This window comes from Triticum urartu, chromosome 3A (assembly GCF_056163025.1).
Source record: "Triticum urartu cultivar PI428250 chromosome 3A, HENAU_Tu73, whole genome shotgun sequence".
NCBI classification, from domain to species: Eukaryota; Viridiplantae; Streptophyta; class Magnoliopsida; order Poales; family Poaceae; genus Triticum; species Triticum urartu.
This window is the reverse complement of record NC_141875.1, coordinates 22,725,487-22,745,683: the sequence shown is the minus strand read 5'-3', so window position 1 is coordinate 22,745,683 and position 20,197 is coordinate 22,725,487. Positions and strand designations below refer to the sequence as shown.

The 20,197-nt window shown below is 43.9% G+C and overlaps 1 protein-coding gene and 1 long non-coding RNA gene across 2 annotated transcripts; one reads left to right on the top strand and one right to left on the bottom strand.

The window, feature by feature from the left end:
* Positions 1-6,369: 6,369 nt before the first annotated feature.
* Positions 6,370-9,423, top strand: LOC125542532 (cysteine-rich receptor-like protein kinase 44). Its single transcript, XM_048705600.2, has 5 exons — positions 6,370-6,826; positions 6,906-7,116; positions 8,202-8,439; positions 8,527-8,677; positions 8,825-9,423. The coding sequence occupies exons 1-5, from the start codon at positions 6,611-6,613 to the stop codon at positions 9,206-9,208; spliced, it is 1,200 nt and encodes a 399-aa protein (XP_048561557.1). The 5' UTR covers positions 6,370-6,610; the 3' UTR covers positions 9,209-9,423.
* Positions 9,424-14,579: 5,156 nt separating this feature from the next.
* LOC147978010 (uncharacterized) lies at positions 14,580-15,081 on the bottom strand. Its single transcript, XR_015599522.1, has 2 exons — positions 14,962-15,081; positions 14,580-14,871 (listed from the first exon to the last, which is right to left on the bottom strand). It is a non-coding gene; the product is annotated as an uncharacterized LOC147978010 (long non-coding RNA).
* Positions 15,082-20,197: the final 5,116 nt, after the last annotated feature.

The window sequence follows — 20,197 nt, the reverse complement described above, 5'->3', positions numbered from 1 at the left end:
AAATAGAAGTGTGATGATCATCATTTTCTAGAGCATTGTCCCAAGTGAGGAAAAAAATAGAAAGGCCATAAAAAAGAGAAAGGACAAATAAAAAAATGAGAGAAAAAGAGAGAAGGGACAATGTTACTATCATTTACCACACTTGTGCTTCAAAGTAGCACCATAATCTTCATGATAGAGAGTCTTTTGTTTTGTCACTTTCATATACTAGTGGGAATTTTCCTTATAGAACTTGGCTTGTATATTCCAACAATGGGCCTCCTCAAGTGCCCTAGGTCTTCGTGAGCAAGCAAGTTGAATGCACACCCACTTAGTTTCTTTTGTTGAGCTTTCATACATTTATAGCTCTAGTGCATCCGTTGCATGGCAATCCCTACTCCTTGCATTAACATCAATCGGTGGGCATCTCCATAGCCCATTGATTAGCCTCGTTGATGTGAGACTTTCTCCTTTTTTGTCTTCTCAACATAACCCCCTCATTATATTCTATTCCACCCATAATGCTATGTCCATGGCTCGCGCTCATATATTGCGTGAAAGTTTATAGGTTTGAGATTGCTAAGGTATGAAACAATTGCTTGGCTTTTCATCGGGGTTGTGCATGATGAGAGCATTCTTGTGTGACGACAATGGAGCATGACTAAACTATATGATTTTGTAGGGATGAACTTTCTTTGGCCATGTTATTTTGAGAAGACATAATTGCTTTGTTAGTATGCTTGAAGTATTATTATTTTTATGTCAATATGAACTTTTGTCTTGAATCTTCCGGATCTGAATATTCATACCACAATTAAGAAGAATTACATTAAAATTATGCCAAGTAGCACTTCGCATCAAAAATTCTGTTTTTATCATTTACCTACTAGAGGACGAGCAGGAATTAAGCTTGGGGATGCTTGATACGTCTCCAACGTATCTATAATTTTTTATTGCTCCATGCTATATTATCTACTGTTTTGGACATTATTGGGCTTTATTATCCACTTTTATATTATTTTTGGGACTAACCTATTAACCGGAGGCCCAGCCCAGAACTGTTGTTTTTTTGCCTATTTTAGGGTTTCGAAGAAAAGGAATATCAAACGGAGTACAAACGGAATGAAACCTTCGGGAACGTGATTTTCTCGCCGAACATGATCCACGAGACTTGGACCCTACGTCAAGAAACAAAGGAGGAGGCCACGAGGTAGGGGGCGCGCCTACCCCCCCCCCCCCCCCAGGCGCGCCCTCCACCCTTGTGGGCCCCCTATTGCTCCACCAACGTACTCCTTCCTCCTATATATACCTACGTACCCCCAAACGATCAGATACGGAGCCAAAACCCTAATTCCACCGCCGCAACTTTCTGTATCCACGAGATCCCATCTTGGGGCCTGTTCCGGAGCTCCGCCGAAGGGGGTATCCATCATGGAGGGCTTCTACATCATCACCATAGCCCCTCCGATGAAGTGTGAGTAGTTCACCTCAGACCTACGGGTCCATAGTTATTAGCTAGATGGCTTCTCTTCTCTTTTTGGATCTCAATACAATGTTCTCCCCCTCTCTTGTGGAGATCTATTCGATGTAATCTTCTTTTTGCAGTGTGTTTGTTGAGACCGATGAATTGTGGTTTATGATCAAGTCTATCTATGAACAATATTTGAATCTTCTCTGAATTCTTTTATGTATGATTGGTTATCTTAGCAAGTCTCTTCGAATTGTCAGTTTGGTTTAGCCTACTAGATTGATCTTTCTTGCAATGGGAGAAGTGCTTAGCTTTGGGTTCAATCTTGCGGTGTCCTTTCCCAGTGACAGTAGGGGCAGCAAGGCATGTATTGTATTGTTGCCATCGAGGATAAAAAGATGGGGTTTTCATCATATTGCATTAGTTTATCCCTCTACATCATGTCATCTTGCTTAAGGCGTTACTCTGTTTTCATGAACTTAATACTCTAGATGCATGCTGAATAGCGGTCGATGAGTGGAGTAATAGTAGTAGATGCAAGCAGGAGTCGGTCTACTTGTGTCGGACGTGATGCCTATATACATGATCATACCTAGATATTCTCATAACTATGCTCAATTCTGTCAATTGCTCAACAGTAATTTGTTCACCCACCGTAGAATACCTATGCTCCTGAGAGAAGCCACTAGTGAAACCTATGGCCCCTGGGTCTATCTTCATCATATTAATCTTTCAATACTTAGTTATTTTCATTGCCTTTTATTTTACTTTGCATCTTTATCATAAAAATACCAAAAATATTATCTTATCATATCTATCAGATCTCACTCTCGTAAGTGGCCGTGTAGGGATTGACAACCCCTTATCGCGTTGGTTGCAAGGATTTATTTGTTTTGTGCAGGTACGAGGGACTCGCGCATAGCCTCCTACTGGATTGATACCTTGGTTCTCAAAAACTGAGGGAAATACTTATGCTACTTTGCTGCATCATCCCTTCCTCTTCGGGGAAAACCAACACAGTGCTCAAGAGGTAGCAGAAATCAATTCATGTCTTGAAGCAAGCTTCAAGAGAGTGGTACCTCAATTTTGATAAAATTATCAAAACTTTTGTTTTCACCAAAGATGTTGCGGACAACTGCATATATGTTAAGTTTTAAAGGCAGTAAGTTCACATTTTTAGTCCTATATGTTGATGACATATTGTTGGCATGTAGCGATAAGGATACACCGCATGAGACCAAGAATTTTCTTTCATCCAGTTTTGATATGAAAGATCTTGGTGAAGCCTCGTATGTCCCCGGCATCGAGATTCATCGAGATAGGTCAAGAGGAACGTTAGGACTATCTCAAAAGGCATACTTTGAGAGAGTACTAAAAAAATCAATATGAATAAGTGCTCACCCTCACCTGCTCCTATAGTTAAGGGTGATAAGTTTGGGACATTTCAATGTCCGAGGAACCAATATGAAATTGATCAGATGAAGTCGGTTCCATATGTTTCAGCTGTCGGAAGCATCTTGTATGCTCAAGTGTGTACACGCCCAGATTTATGTTTTATAACCGGGATGCTTGGCAGATACCAATCAAATCCAGGACCGGACCACTGGAAAACCGCAAAGAAAGTCTTGCGTTATATGCAAGGAACTAAGGATTTCATGCTTACATATAAAAGAACTGATAACCTAGAAATTGTTGGTTATTTAGACTCTGAATTTGCCGGGTGTGTTGATAGCAAGAGATCCACGTCATGTTATATATTCACACTCGCAGGAGGAGCTATATCGTGGAAAAGCACCAAACAAACGTTAACTACTGGATCTACGATGCAGGCAGAATTTGTAGCATGTTATGAGGCCACCGGGTAGGCTGTATGGCTAAAGAATTTTATTCCCGGACTTAAAGTGGTTGACCGCATATCTAAACCAATTTTATTGTACTGTGATAATGAACCCGCATTTTTCTATACGAGTAACAACAGGTCCAGTGGTGCTGCCAGACACATTGAAATAAAGTATCGTGTTGTGAAAGATAGAGTCCATGATCAAACAATTGATGTTAAACATATAAGAACGAAGCATATGCTTGAGGATCTGCTAACAAAAGGCTTACCACCCAGTATTTTTCGTGAGCATGTTGCCGGCATGGGACTACTGGAAGCCTTATGATTTTGGAATAAGAGGACCATTAAAATAAACCACTCCCCAATTAGCAAAATGTTTTCCATTTTGAAATAGGCGGGTGTGCTATTAGTGTTGAGGTTCTATGGCGTTTTGAGCTGTTGCAACACCTCACTTTGGTACATCATTCCTATGTAGAATGGGCGAATGAAGTTAAGCCTAACAATCAAGGGGGAGAATGTTGGTTCTGATTTAAACAGGCCAGTTAGATCTATTAGTCTAACAGAAAAAAAGGATAACAATAAGTGAAGGGGTCCACGTACCAATGTACGTGAGCCTCGATCAGAACTAACGCGGCCTGATTGAGAGCGCCCAAAAACCAACTCAGGTTTTGGGTCCCCTGTTGCCAGCGCCATATTAAAAGGATACAGGAGAGAGCTGGCCACCTGCGAGATCACAATTCACGTAAGGTTTACTCTCCTCCCGATATTCTCACCCCATCCGATCAGGGGGAGCGCTGCAGCGACGGGAAGACCTAAGCCAGCCGCCGCTGCTGTCCCCGGCCAGTGCCGATGGCGTCTTGAAGGCAACAGGACGTCGAGGAGAACCTCTACTTCGACTACATCACCCCTGCCTCAAGCCTGCACCGAGCAGGCGATCATGTTCACTGCTGTGACATGTAAAGAATCCCTAAACCCATCTCTATTCTTGAATATTGTGTGATCTAGACGCAATCAGTTCCTGTTAATGGATCCCAGAGATGCATAATTACTCCAAAACTAGCATGTCACGTTTCCTCCCTCCCATGCCTAGAAATTCATCGCCACATCCTTGTTGGTACTCGCTACTAGTAGGCGCGTGGCCCGGTCCGGCCGGCGGCCCCGTCGTCGCGTCGCAGAGTTTTTCTGCTGGCTGCTTTGCGTGTGAGCGAACATGGTTGAGCTTTCTCTTCTTTGTTGTCTCCGGCGGCGCTGCGTTGGTGTTTGATTGTGCTTGCTAGCGAACGAGAGCCCAGATGCCGCCGCGCCGTGGTTGGGGGCGTGTTGGGGCTGCTGGAGGAAAAGCGTCGGTGCCGGCGCATCGGGGCGGGAGGGGGCCAGTGTGCACTGTTCATCGAACTGCCCGTGCTGGAGGCTGCCACAGCTGGCTTCTCTGACTGCAACCTCGTCGACCGCATGGGTGAATCATTTCATACATCAACCACAAGCAAAATCAAAAGAAAAATAAAGAAACATTTGTTCTATCCTTTGGGACATAGTATCGAGCACGTTGTGGGCAGCGGTGATAGTGACCGTGGGTGTTAATGACTCTTCCACATCGGCCGCTGGCGGTGATACGACAGAAGGAGGAGGCGGTGCTGGCGGTGCCATAGACACCGCTACGGCAGCAGCAACTGTCTTCTTCGCCACCATAGCCTTCAACTTTTTCGCTAGATCCAAAGCCGACGGGTCGTGTGGCAGCCGCTTCGCTGCTCCTCCACGAGGCTTGGCGGCGGCAGGGGTTTTCTTCGGCTTGCCGCCGTCCATTATGGCGACTTTCGCCGGTCTGCGGGCGATGAATCCAGCACGGCGACCATGGGCGGCGGTGGCAGGGCCTCCGTCGACCACGGAGAGGAGCACGGGAGCGGAAGCGACAGTTTCGGGGTCGATGGCGGGTCGAAGGCACCGGCCATGGCGCGTGGCGGCTAGCGAATCCGTCGGTTTCCGGCTAGGCACGGGAGGGGAAATGACCGCGCGCAAAGGGTTTGCGGCAGCAGCGCCTCTGCCACATATTTGCCGCACACTAAACCTTTTTTAGGGCTGCCTAAAGAAAATTGTAAAAGTGTTGCTATTGGGTTGCCGTTGGAGAATCAAAATAAACACGAATTTTTTTAAGCAATGGATTGTGTGGTCCACAACTTAGATGTGATATAAGTAAATTTCATGTAGATGTTAATTAGCAAATCCGTTTATATAGACCTCTTATATGCCTTAGAAACGGCATGTGCCATATTAGTACAACAGAGTTGTGGCTACCCCGTGCGCTGCGTCGCTGGTTGTCTTAAACATGTTTTTCGATGGATGGAGCTTTTTCAGCCGGCCATGGTTCGGCGGCCGCAGGTATGATCCTACGGAGACAGGATGAAAGTGTTATCTTCGCGGCATACTGGGTTTTATTCAACTGTAAAAATGCTCTAGAGGCCAAGATTCATGCGTTGATGCAAGGCATGGCATTGGCAAAGCAATACTCGGACGGCCCAATCATTGTGCAGTCTGATTCATCGACAGCACTAGCACCTCTCATGGGTGATTGTTTGGACCGCTCAGCGTATGATTATTTAGTTACTGGGATTAAATTCTTGATACTTGACAGAGAGTTTATTTTCCAAAAAATTAGTCGTGAACAAAATAGGGTAGTAAATCGTTTGGCTGGCTATATTTGAACTGAGTGGAGTACTGTTGTATGGCTACACCGTGGATCTTCATGTATTCAAAAACGTTTGCTACTTGAGTGTAACCCTATTTATATTTATATGGAATAAAACTCGTATTTGCCCCGAAAAAGAAGTGAAATGGAATCGGGGGCACGCCCCTCAATTCGACAAAAGAAAATAGTGTAGGAGCTAACCGCCCCGCACGACGGCCGCCCGCACGACACGACGGCTAACCGCCGCTTGACCCGTGGGAGCGAAGTCAAGCACGCGCTTGCCCATGTCGCCCGCGCACACACACACGACAGCGGCGGCCGGACGGAGACCCGTCGTCGCGGTTGACGTTGAATTCCACAGCGAGCGCAGCAGCTAGGACACACTCAAGTTTAGCGCCGAACCCATCTGCGCCGGTTAGCTAGCAGCCACAGAGAGTGGTATGTGAGCACGTCACGTTTCCTAATCCTCGCTACTAGTACGCGCGTGGCCCGATCCGGCCGGCGGCCTCGACGTCGCGCCGCAGAGCTTTTCTGCTCGCCAGTTCGGCGCGTGGGCGAGCAGGGTGGAGCTTTCTCTGTTATCTCCGGCGGCGTCGCGGCGTTGGTCTTTGATTGTGCTAGCTAGCTCGCTAGAGCACAGATGCCGCCGGCCGCCGCGCCGTGGTCGTGGGCGTGCTGCGGCCGCCGGAGGAAGAGCGCCGGGGGCGGTGCGGGGGACGGCGACGGCGCCGGCGCGTCGGGGCGGGAGGGGGACCAGTGGACGCTCTTCATCGACCTGCCCGTGCTGGAGGCCGCCACCGCCGGCTTCTCCGACGGCAACCTGCTCGGCCGCGGCGGCTTCGGCCCCGTCTACAAGGCAAGCAACCTCCTCGCCGTCTCCCTGCGGCGCGAGCGCGCTTGGATCGATCGCTGATGAAATCTCCATGCATGTGCAGGGCGTGATGGAGGGCGGGCAGGAGATCGCGGTGAAGCGGCTGTCGCTGGAGTCGCGGCAGGGGGTGCGGGAGTTCCTCAACGAGGTGCGGCTGCTGCTCAAGGTGCAGCACCGCAACCTCGTCTCCCTCCTCGGCTGCTGCGCCGCCGCCGGCCAGAAGATGCTCGTCTACCCCTACTTCCCCAACGGCAGCCTCGACCACATCCTCTTCGGTCAGTCACCCTCGATCGCCCCAGCTTATCCTTCCAACCTCGATCAGCTTACAATTCAGTCAAAAGCAGTTCAGAGTTCAAAAAAACGGAATTCAGATTGTTTTTTACCAAACTGCGCGCCAAATCTTGGTTGGATTTCGTATTTTGATGAAAACTTTCTCCCTTGGTCCAAACTGAGACCGAAATCACTAATGGATTTTCAGTAAATTCGGTGGTGCCTGAAATTTCAGTCGAAACGGGCAATTGAATGTTCGTGCCAACAGCAGTTTGGTCAGACAGAGCATTCAGTCTGTTGCAAGTCTTCAATTGATATCAACTAGTATTAAAGTTGGCCTTGCCGTCCTCATATAACAGCTGGTTCCAAGTATTATCATTGACCTTGACTGAATCAGAAGCAGTTCCTCGTTTCTTAACCTGGAAGGTTGGAATGTCATATTCAGAGCAGACCAGTTCTTGATCACGATTCTTCTTCGTCTTATATCAGCAAGCAAAGCAGATGCAGTTGTGCATATGCAGAACAAAAACAAATGCACTATGTAAATTTATGACAAATATCTTTGCGCAATTTGGTAACACGAAATACTCCCTCCGATCCGAGTTAACCGACGCTGACTTAGTACAACTTTAGTACGAAGTCGTACTAACTCAGCGTCAATTAATTTGGATCAGAGGGAGTCATATGTTTCTGCAGTCTACATGAAAGGATCTCAAGCAGTAATCTGTCTGAGTTTACAAAGTGAAGCAATGCATTCACAATGCGAGACAAGTTGGAAGTAGAATAAAAAAATTTGTCTATAATGTCTTGTATGAGCAATGATTTCGAATAATGAGCTAACTGAGTTTACTCTGTTCTGCAAATTAAATCATTTTTCTTCTGAAAAAATTACAAGCAAATACAGAAAGTAACTTCTGGAGTTCGTTACAATGTTAAGCTTTGACATAAGCAATCTGACTTTTTAGATAAACAGCATACGCCAGTATGTTACAACTGCATAACAGTCAATTCCTGCAAATGGAAAAACAGTATACAGAACACAGAAGAACTGCTCTGTTATCTGAACCTGCACTGAATCGCTTACTTTCAGACAGGGAGAAGAGGGTGCAGCTAGACTGGCCAAAACGGTACCAAATAATCCTCGGACTAGCAAGGGGCCTCCTGTACCTCCACGAAGAGTCTCCGGTGAAGATCATCCACAGAGACATCAAGGCGAGCAACGTGCTCCTCGACGAGAAGCTGAACCCGAAGATCTCGGATTTCGGCATGGCGAGGCTCTTCCTCGAAGACGCCACGCACGTGAACACATTCAGGATCTCTGGCACGTAGTAAGCCCCAAACACATGTACCACTTCCGTTCAGTAGGTTTTTTATGATTGTGTAAATAAATAACAGGAAATGATGCGATTTTGTAGTGGTTATATGGCTCCAGAGTACGCGATGAACGGGTACCTGTCGACCAAGACCGACGTTTTCAGCTTCGGGATGCTCGTGCTGGAGATCGTCAGCGGGAGGAAGAACATCGACCGGCATCTCGGCGACGAAAAAGTCGACCTGTTGAATTACGTGAGCATTTCTCATTATTCAAAAGAAGATTGCATAACCTGCATTTTACTTTGTCAATATGAAAATAGTGACTATAAGTGATAACTAAACATTGTCATGTGATAATGTGATGTGCTGAAGAATAAATCTCTATGGTGAAACTTTCAGACATGGAAGCTGTCAGAGGAAGGGCGGTCACTGGAGATCGTGGACCCGGGCCTGTCCGGGTGGGACGCCGGCGAGGTGGCGATGTGCGTCCAGCTCGGGCTGCTGTGCTGCCAGGCCGTCGTGTCGGACCGGCCGGACATGTACAGCGTGCACCTCATGCTGTCCAGCGACTCCTTCACGCTGCCCAAGCCCGGGAAGCCGGCGGTCCACGGCCGGGTCGGCCGGTGGAAGAGCACCGCCGGCTCGGCGTCCAGCTCCGCCTCCGGCGCGAACACGAACAGCACTTTCGCCACCGACACGACCAAGGCCTCGATGCTGGGAAACATTGCTGAAGATGAATCCAGGAACTCCATTTCCATATCCTTCACCACTGAAGGCCGGTAAAAAATGATACTCTAGTAAGAAATCAGACACAGTAGTGATGGCGCGACCGTGCGAGTGGATAATGCAATCTAGATTAGTACAGGAGACAGTGTTGTTAGTCTGGGTGAATATATGTCGTTTGGAATTTCATGCGTAGATGAATACTTCGTGATGAGCTGACGAATGAGTTTTTTTTAGGAATAACAGACAAATCAGTCCGGATGTTGTTCCTATCACTTGAACTGCAAAAACGTCTTATATTTTGGTACGGAAGGGTGGTAAAAATGGACGGCCCAATAGATACTGTAGACAATATATAGTGGGTTCAAGTTTTGGGAAATTTCCAAAGCATCCGGTCCAGTTTTCTTTTACCGTTTTTTCTAGCTTTTCCATTTTCTCGTGTTTTAAATATGTTCAGAAATTTCAAATTTTGTTTGGAAATCAGAAAATGTTAGCAAATTTCTAACTTTGTTTGGAATATTTTTGAGAATTATTTTTTTTGCAAAATGGAAAACTTTTGAAAGTTCCAACATTTGTTCGGAGTTTTTGGTGTTTAACACATCTTATCTGAGCTATAAGGCCTATTACAATTACTCAAAAATAAAAAAGCTTGTGACATTCTGTTGTTTAGTACGAGAATTCAGCACTCATTGCCCCCCAGTAGTGGGTGATTCCTATTCGTTGCTAACAAGGACAAACTACAACAAATCACAGAAATCTAGTGACTTTACCTACGCCACTACAACTGACTTTCTTTCGATTTGCTTACGTGTGTTGTATTATACTAGCTTTTCTGGTGTTTTTCCCTGGATTTCCATTTTCATTTTTCCACCTTATTTCTTTTTTTTGGGGGGCGGGGGGGGGGGGGGGGGGGGGGGTTATACATGCACATTATTAAATTTTGATAATTTTTCTGTATTTTATTAAAAAATATATTCATAAAAAATTTCATATTTGAAAATACCATTAAAATTTGAAAATTTCTGAAAACATGGACCATTTTTAAAAATTCACAAAAAGTTTTTTGAAAATAGGACATTAAAAAAAGTTAACAGTTTTATCAAATTCACAAACATTTTCGAGAAATTTATTTTTAATAAAAAATTCTAAAATTTAGTAAGAGAAATTATATATTTTAATAGTTTTTCAACCTTTCCACTGCAGTTTTTTTTTGAGAAAACTATTAGAAGATCTTATGTATCTAAGAGAAATCCTGTGAGACGGTACAACAGCGATACGCAAATGGGCCGGTCCCGTCACTAATTCTTTGTGGGTTTGCCCAGAATTTTGACACACAGCGCGTCAAAATGGGGGCTTATTGCCTGCAGGCCCACTATATGAAACATTAAGTCCATGATTTTTGAGTCCACATGACCCAGATGTAATTTCTATTGATCAATAAAGTGAGTGTCTTCCCCTAAAAATAAGTGCATGATTTTTATTTGCAAAATTGATTCCATGATTTTTAATGTTGGAACAAAATTGCTTTGCTTAATAGATGTAGATATTGTCAAAAGCTTAGTTTAGAAATGGAGAAAATATTGTGATAATTTTAAGCATGTTCGTATATGTATAAGTGTCAACAGATATTAAATACAAATGGTCATTTCATATTTAATACATTTATGTATACAGAAACTATATGCATGTATTAGGAAAAGGTTCAAGGTTCATAGATTTTCCAAAATATATTCATACACATGTCTCTACTCTTATAAAAACCGAGTTGATGATAATGGTGTGCCTGTCATCTTACAATATAGACCGTCCGATCTATATCTGATGGATAGAAAGCAAACAATGACAACTTTGCAAAAAGATACACGCACCTCTCTCCATATTTGCAGATAAGCCCTTTCCTTGTTAATCCTTATCTCCCACAACCTAGTTGTTGAGCAATTAAAAAAGAAAGCGTCTCGAACAATCTGGCATGGTGGCCGCTGCCGGCGTCGTCCATCCCCATGCCTCCGCTCAGTCCGACCACCAATCACCACCACGCCCCACTCCTCCTCACCTTATGTCTCCTCTTTCTCGAGATATCATTAGTTTTTACACATGAGATTACTCCCGCATGGGTCAATCACAAACAGGGTGTTTTGTAAAAAAATGCATCTTGGTGTTCCGTGCAATGCACGGGCATCTTGCTAGTCAATATATATGTTCATGTACCATAGGAAAAATGTGCAACTTCACCCGCACAAAAAGGAAAAATGTGCAACTCCAGTAAGAAAAAAGAGATAATTTCAAATAACGTAATAAAAATGGTAAAAATTAAAAGATTGAAAAGAGAAAACATTGGAACAAACAATGAAAGGAAAAAGGAGAAAAAGGAAAGTAAAAAGAATGGAAGGAAAAATGGAACAAATTTCAAATGGGGTCCGATCCGGGACATTGCGTGTGTGCTTTTCTTCATCAATGCTTTGCATTAAGTGTCAAATAGGATCTACCTTTATAAAAAAAAAGGATAAAGCTTACATCTACTAGCTTTTCCTTTTATCCAAAAAAGGAAAATATAAAATCTCTATCTCCATCTCTATATATATCTGTACTACCTAAAAGAAACAGAAAATTCCCTCTCCCATCTTACGTCCCCCACCCCTTCGTCCATCCACTCCAGCGGTTTTCCTCTCCCGCCGAACAATCTTTGGTAATGGTCAATTCAAGCAATTCACTTAAACCAATCAATCTCTTATTTGGTAACGCATAATAACGCAATTAATTCAGGTCAATCTCCTATTTCCTTCCAGTCTAAAATTGCTCTTACCAAATCTCTCCCGATTTTTCCTTCCTCTAACCATTCTCTCTTCCTCACGTCCCTCGATCCCAGCAGCCACCCGCCAGATGCCAGGAGTCCACATACCATATCGGCAACGGTCATAGGCGACGTAAGACTGGAGCGATGTCTTCGTTTTAGGTTGATAATCTCTTTTTTTATGTCTCTTCATCTTTTATGAGTATTAGAACAATGCACGTGCGTTGCAACGAGTATAAATATTCTAGTACGTTAACTTATGATTTACCTGTCAATAATAATGTGATTGTGTCTGAACATGAATTATCTTATATTTTGGTTAGAAATTTGGTAAGTAAATTAAAAATTAAAGTGAAGTTGGTTCAGAAGATAAGTAAATTAAGGTGATGAATTATCATATACATGGAAGACTGGACGAAGTGGTGGTGGGAAGAAAGGTGAAATGGGAAACTTAGTTCTTTTAAAGTAAGTAGAGATAATGTTTCATCTTTCACTCAATTCCCGTCCAACCTCCCACACTCCATTGATTTTTTTTCTGGTTTTTCATCCCCTTTCGGTTTTCAGCAAACCAATTTTTTTTTGCAGGTCAGGATACCAATCTTTGGTTACCCAATAAACCAGGTCAATCCGGTATATAACAATAAATTCATGGTTCATAAAATAAATTGGGTTTTTGTGATAAAATCTTATACCAATTAGATATCTTTGATAACTCAATAAATTGCAACAAATTAATGGTTTGTAGGTAAATAAATATCAATCAATATCTTACTTTTGGTAATTGGTAACCTAATAAAGTGGATCAATCACGGGTACATACTTATTTTGGTTGTTTAAGAAATGACACAAAATTTACGGATTGTATAACGAGAACATAATTTTATGTTGTCTATTTTATTTTATTTTTTACATCAAGATTTGTTCCATATGGTCGTCATGTTGTGTTAATAAAAAAATTTGGCTGCCGTGGCAACGCACGGGCATGAACCTAGTATAATTATAAAACAATCATATAGTTTTAAAAAGTTCCACCTCGTTGATCCATAGTGATTTAGGGATGCCCACCCAGGTGCAATCACTATAATGGCTGCTCTGAGCGCCTAAACCCTTGTATATGCTTCTTCTATCTGATACATGAACACGCAACAAATTAAGCAAGTGTACGACGTACCCTCGTTTAACGGGCATGGATCCATCAAAAGCCGGCATGCTTGCGTCAACAGCTTGGCAGAGCAGCCACTGTACCTTTGCGTGCGAATATAATTTATCAACCTTGCTCACGCTAGAGATATCCTCCTGTATATCTGCATGCATGTGGCGCGTATATATCGTGTATTCTCATGCTCCAGCCGAATTTGCGGCTAGCTTGCCACCGGCGAATACATTCTAGTGTTCATATATTGTGCTATGCTAAGTATATGTTCACTCTGTTTTGGCAAGTGGTCAGGACCGATATTTATCAAAACATCGAAGCACGAAATATTCTCTCTCCGTAACTTAATATATGATGTTTTTTACACTATAAAAGTGCCAAAAAAAAACCTCTAATATTAACTTACAGAGGGAATAGTACGTCGTTGTCACAAAACTTGACCTTGCTTTTTTTTACCTTACTTTGTTGGCATTGCATTCACATCAAAGGAATTCCAGATACCTTATACCTATTTAGATATATTATAACTTAGCACCTTTCCTGTCCTCTTAAGCCACCAAGGCCATCAGATCTACGAGTTTAAGAATTTTTGGCCGTTGGATCGATTTGCAAAAGCTCGTAAGTAACCACATATCGCTATACGGGTTGGGCCACTGCTCCCGTAACAAAATGGATGACCTGCCATTATTTGGGCCTGTTGGGCTTTAGATGTCCAAGAGACCAACGGAAAAAAAATAGGGCGGTGTTCGCAGCCGCACGGCCCTCAATCTCGCGGAAAAAGGTTGTTCTCTACCGTCAATCTCGCGGGCGGGCGAACCGATCTATATAAGGCGCGCGACCTATGCCTGGCCGGACAGGAGGTTCTTGCGATGCGAGCGAGAGAATCTCCTCGCGGGGCAACGCCATGGGGCAGTGACGGAATAGCGAACCGTCGCCTGGCGATTCAGTCATCGCCTATAGGAATCATCATTGATGCGGACCTTAATGGCAATTGATTTGCCCACTTGCTGGCGTCCGTTTCTACTCCATCTGTTCGCTTTTGTAAGTCGTTTCAGACAACTCAAAATGGGTTGTTTTGCATATTGTCTGAAATGTCTTCAAGGTCTTATAAAAGTGAACAGAGGGAGTACTAACTTGCTGTAATTGCAATCGATTTACTCACTGGCATTCATATAGTCTCGACAATCGCGTTGTTCTTCCCCACCTCCTCGTTACTTCGGCATGTTGATACCTCATCTTCTCTGTTCCCTCTTCCCACAATTCTTCCTCCACCAAATTTCAGAATTTATCGTATTGATGATGTTTTTTTTTTCTAATTTGGAGTGGGCACCGAGCCCGTCAGAAACTCAACTAGGAATTCAAGAATGAGGAGTGGATTGATATTGTTCAGTAATTTGCTAATGTTACCATTGAAAACTAATAGATGATGGCTGCAATGAGCATTAATCATAATCAAGCAAAAGCGGGCAAAAAAGAGCAAGTGAACATTACACCATCAAGCACAAATCCTTTATTATTGCATGTAAAGAGACTCTTAATTTACTTATGTTGTAATGCATAGACTCGTAGCAATGCACCGATCGAGCATGTACGAAATGGCATATGCCTAAATTGGTAGACTAGTGCAGTTCTTGTAGCACCTACATACAGTCACGTAACATCGGCCTCTGTCATAACCCTCTTTCTGGCAGACCACATTGCAGGTGCCGTGCTTTACACACATGTTGCCATCCCAGGTTTGGCTATCATGACCTTCACAACCATCAGATCCCATCTCTTCTGCATCCATTAGCAAACACTAAGAATCAAGTAATTAAGTTAACTTTGATTAATATGAACTAGAGATATGTAGGTCAATTGTGTTCCTACCAGATGAAAGGAGAAGCAGCATCACCAACCACAAGCATATCAATGTCTTGTTGGTTCCCACTATTCCTTTACCCATGTTTGTCATGTATCGATGATGTATTGTCAGATATTCTTCCAAACTCGAACAGATGAAAGTATGAGTCCATTCATGGTTCATATATATAGTCAAACTATGTGGATATGAACATGATTATTTTTATGAGATATTAATTTTTGTCATCAACGCTTATCCAAATGGTTATGTTTATTGACGCCCTATGTTTGTTGAAGAGCTAAACTTAGCTAGTATTGATGCTTAAATTTAGGCGTCAATAAATATTAGTTCGTTTTTATGTGAAGATTTAGGCATTTATTTCTCTCCATAATTGATATAGGAAAATTAAAAATTTCCTCCCAAACCTTACTGGATAACTAAAGACTTAAATTGGTAACAATTACATAGCATATATGTATTGATGGCACACCCTGTTGTTTTTTCGAAAAGGAGGATAACCCCCGACCTCTGCACTGAATGATGCACACATCCATCTTTATTATTTTATTCAATAAAGTCTTACAAAATAAATACATGAATCGACCCAAAGCCACCTTTTTTGGCGAAAACTGTCGTCGTACCTACAAGGTTAATGATGTGTTCTGACCTCTTCCCAACACACACCATGGGAACCGATGGCCTCACTAGACTGCCCGCCGGCTAGCCAGGAGCACCAACCGGTGTAGCAGACCCTAAGCATGCACCGCATATGCACGCTCTAATCCACCGCCGCCATCTTCCGTCGTCCCATATTCAGGCGTGATCCATGTATTGATCTTGTCAGACCCTTCTGCCATTGACGACACCTTGGCGCCAAACAGCATCTTCCTCCTGTGCGCGCCCATGAAACGGTGTCTAGCTTCAAGACCGCGCTGCACCATGCCGCCCAGACTTGTCGTCGTCAATACCATAGATGCCACGCCGCTCCACCTTGGTCACCGCACAGGAACCATACAGAGACCTGCACCGAGCCATCGAAGCCAAACACTTGTCCCTACAGCCGATGTATGGATCCAAAGATGATGCCCCCATGGGGGTGACGATGCAGAAACATCGCCATCATCCGATCTGGAAAGCCCAGATCTGGGGTTTCCTCAGGAGCACAGGACTGAGAATCGCCCACACAACGCCTCCAGCGAGGTAACGACGCCCACAGGCACACCCTGTTCTTAAGATCAAAATGGATTTCAATCAGACTAGTCTGTAGGAATTTAGGGCCCTTAGAAAAAATTGATAAACAAGGCCCTAACGTTCAAAATAAATATGACTATATCTTAATTTCACTTAATTATATAATAAGGACAAAAGTACTTATGCAAGCACGGTGAATCAAAAAATGAATGCATGCATGTTCAACAATCTGAAGGGTGAACACAAAAAAGGACATACATTGAGTTCTAATTCGTAAAGGCAAAAGGTAATCACATTAAAAAAGTATAGGTATGTCACAAGGAGCGAATATCCAGGCGTGCGCAAGCTAGGCAGCACTGAAAATCTAACCGTTACACACCTTTATGCACTACTTGGTAGGACTGTATGAAAACAATCGATGAGACTGACTAGTATAAAGTATGACCCCGGAGATACATTGGTCTAGTACGGGAAATACCCAGGTGCAATCAGGTATCAGTGCACCCTATATGCATAAAATAATTTAGTAATTACAAAAAGTCAAAAAATAAAACTTTTTTTAAAAAAATATGATCAAATATTGTACTTGTATAAAAAAAATCCCAAAGAATAACCCGTGTTGACTTCTCGGAAAAGAAACAAATTTTCCAGGACAAATAGTGTTAACAATAAATTTTATATTTTTTTTCTCAAATACACACAAGCATGCGTATCATTCATTAGAGAAAAGGGAGAAAGATTCCACAAAGTGTGCGGTTGTACAAATATTTACAATTGGGCTTTGCCCAACACCACCAAACTCACGCGAACTAACTACTCACAAACAACCCACGGTGAGCCCTCCGCCTCCTTGATTAGGCCAGCCTTCACCCATAGTCCGCCCTCCTCTTTTATCTGGTTGATGCAGGCAGACACGGACGGCGATGCTCGGTTGAAGACGATGTCATTTAGATGTTTCCATATCACCCACATTCCAAGCAGACACTTGGCATGTGTGGATCTCCGGTGCACCCGATCCTGATCCTGTCTGATGCACCACTCCTCCAAGGGTTCGTTCATCCTGGGATCAAACCCTTGTCGACCAGTATCTACCATGAACGAGTGCCATACTTGCCTTGCAAACACACAATTGATTAGTAGATGTTGTATTGTCTCCTCCTTCTGGTCGGAAAGTGGGCATGCAGCTTGATGTTGGAGCCCTCGCCGTGCCAGTCTATCGAACGTTCAGCAGTGATTCTTGATGGCAAGCCAAGCAAAGAGGCGGCACTTGAAGGGGGCTCGCGACTGCCAAGTGAAGGGCGCTATCGGTGAGGCCTCAAGTCCCATGAACATTGCCGCATAAGCCGAGCGTGCCGAGACACGTCCATCCCCGTCCCAAGCCCAGTATAGCGCACCCTCCGTGTCCTCCGTGAGCTGAGGTGTAGATACTCTTTGGCATAATCTTAGGAATTCCTCTAGAGCTCCCACTGTGTGGTCCGGTCCTACGTCCCTCACCCATGTGTGGTTTGTTAGCGCTACTAGGACCGTCCGCGTCCTCTTCGTATGGCTAGGGACTTTATCATATACTTCCGGAGCTAGCTCGCATATCCTTTATCCATCGATCCATCGATCCTCCCAGAATAGAGTGCTCCTTCCATTTCCCAATGTGGCATGGGCTGCCGCTTGGAACAGGGCCAAGGACTCCTTCGGCACAGGTATGGTGAATTCTGTCCATGACCTTGTTGTGTCAGACCGTTGGAGCCATGGCCATCGTGCTCGTAATGCTTTGTTAAGCCAGTGCAGGTTTGGTATGCCGAGTCCACCGGCCCACTTGGGCCTGCACATCCTGTCCCACGCAACGGCACAATTTCCACCCTTCGCTTCTTGTTTTCCACACTATAGAAATCCACGGCAAATTTTGATTAGAGTTGTTAACGTCTTCGGCAGCAAAATCAAGTGCTAGCATCGAGTGAATCAGGATGGCACATAGCACCGACGTGAAGAGGATTAGTCGTCCACTCTTAGGCATCATGTCCGCCTTCCAATTTGGCAGGCATCCTGTGAGTTGGTCCACCCGTTTTGGCAGTTGTTCCGCCATTTGCAACCCCAAACAGGTGCATGGGAACCCTCCACCCGTGCAGCCAAGTGCCGTACAGTAACTTGTATATAGCGTATGATTTGTCTTTCTTCCACCCAGAATACCATGAAAGTCATCTTGACGAAACTTTTTATACTAGTACAATTCTTTTATCATATTTGTTTTCAAAAATAATTAGAATATTTTTGTAATTACTAAATTATTTTGTGCATATAGAGTGCGTTGGCATCCGAGAGCCATGCGTCCAGTACGCACGTCACTGTTCTGTGTTCAACCTTCTATCTTGAGAGTTTATTTGGGAAGCAACAATGGTGACAATGGCTTACACGAGGAAGACAGAGTCCGTCTGCTAAATTTGTATTGCAATTTGCAAAGCTCTTGGAATTTATGAAACCATGCGTACTCATCTTGCGGAAAACGAAAGGAGTGTTTATTTATGCGATAAGGTCGGAAGAATTGGATCATATCAACCAGTTGCATCCCCGACTTGCAAGAACTGCCCGTGTGCTAATGCAATCTTTGGAGAGCGAAATAAAGCTAAGCTTTAAATAGCTTCTCCATCAAGTGGTGCCACGAGGATAAGGATATAATACACTCAGAAGAAGCTTCGACGACGTCGACGCTGACGCCCGTATGGCAGGTAGGATATACAAATAAATATATGTATTTATAGCTAATTTTGTACAATATGTGTATGCATTTATTTGCTTTGTGCCCGAGTTGTTGCATCTATAGTAAATTCAATCGCGGGGGGATTGCTCCCTTGTCCAAAAATGTTAAAGGTTACTTCAAATGGTACCATGCGGAAAACAGGCATGTCCTGCCTATAAATAAAGGTAATGTTAACTAGCAAGCATTCCCTAAGGGAGGTCCCAACGAACGCCCGCAAAGACGTTCAAATCAAATCATGTTGATGCTATTAAAAAAATAGCTGCAATACTAAAAACTGCCCCGTATAACTAAAACTAACAGCAAAAAAGTTCACAAATGGCATCCTTTCTAACAAACGTTCGCCGGCTAAAGGGTCCATAAACAAAGTCAGAGAATAAACACACACCGTCCATATATTCAACTTACTCTGAAGACTCCCCCCCACCCAACACACACCCAATTTTTTTTTTACTCTGAAGACTTCGGGTGCTTGGGTCAAAGGTGTTCCAAGGCCTTGAGCCTCGGCATCTTCGAAGCCTGAATATATACAATCTCGTTTTGTTTTACCGTGACAGGCGATGATGCACTTTGGCTCGTGTATACTCAGCCAACAACGAAGAGTGGAACTGAAAAAGCTGTAATATTCCACATGCCACTTTTTGGATCCACAAAGTCCGGCCGAAACAACTTTCAAGAGGGATACTACTACGTAGAACTGAAGAAGATATATTCAACCAACTTTCAAGACTCTTAATAATTAATTTGTGTGCTTGGGTCAAGCCATTGGAATGGAAGGCTTTGAACCTGGATTCCAAAAGCCACAGGGTTTTTCCGGGGAAAACAAGCCACAGGTTTTGACTACGCACCGTGACGTCGAAGGAACCATTGCGTTGTGGCGTGGCATGCACATGGACTCAGCACTCTGTCTACTCTGCCCGTCGGCGCGGATCGCGCTCTGTTATTACTCTGTTTCAATGCGTGCGACGGCGAAGCAGACAGAGGAAGAGGGACATGGGATGGGGTGGTGGGGGTGGTGGTGCTCGCTCGTGTCGTATCCCAGCCCAGGCCCGTCGGTGTTCACAAAACAGATGACGTTGACGGCCGATGCTGTCTATTTCATGGAAGATGGATCTACTATAAAAACGTTGACGAAATCGCCGTAGCTACATCGCTGTTGATGTGAGTTGCAGCCTCTATATTTTCAAAAATACACCTTGGAACCTGGGTCTAGGCGTGCCTGAACTAAAAAATTAGTAAAAATAGACAAAAAAAATTGAAACTTACATACATGCTCCAGCATAATGCTCAAGGCAAAAGTCTCCGCACAAAATAATTCACGTCAT

What these genes read in the sequence shown, in the direction of transcription:
- LOC125542532 (XM_048705600.2), top strand. Translation starts at nt 6,611, where the DNA reads ATGCCGCCGGCCGCCGCGCCGTGGTCGTGGGCGTGCTGCGGCCGCCGG. An exon ending in GCTTCGGCCCCGTCTACAAG is followed by an intron (nt 6,827 to 6,905) that starts GCAAGCAACCTC and finishes ATGCATGTGCAG; the next exon opens with GGCGTGATGGAGGGCGGGCA. An exon ending in AAGTCGACCTGTTGAATTAC is followed by an intron (nt 8,678 to 8,824) that starts GTGAGCATTTCT and finishes TGAAACTTTCAG; the next exon opens with ACATGGAAGCTGTCAGAGGA.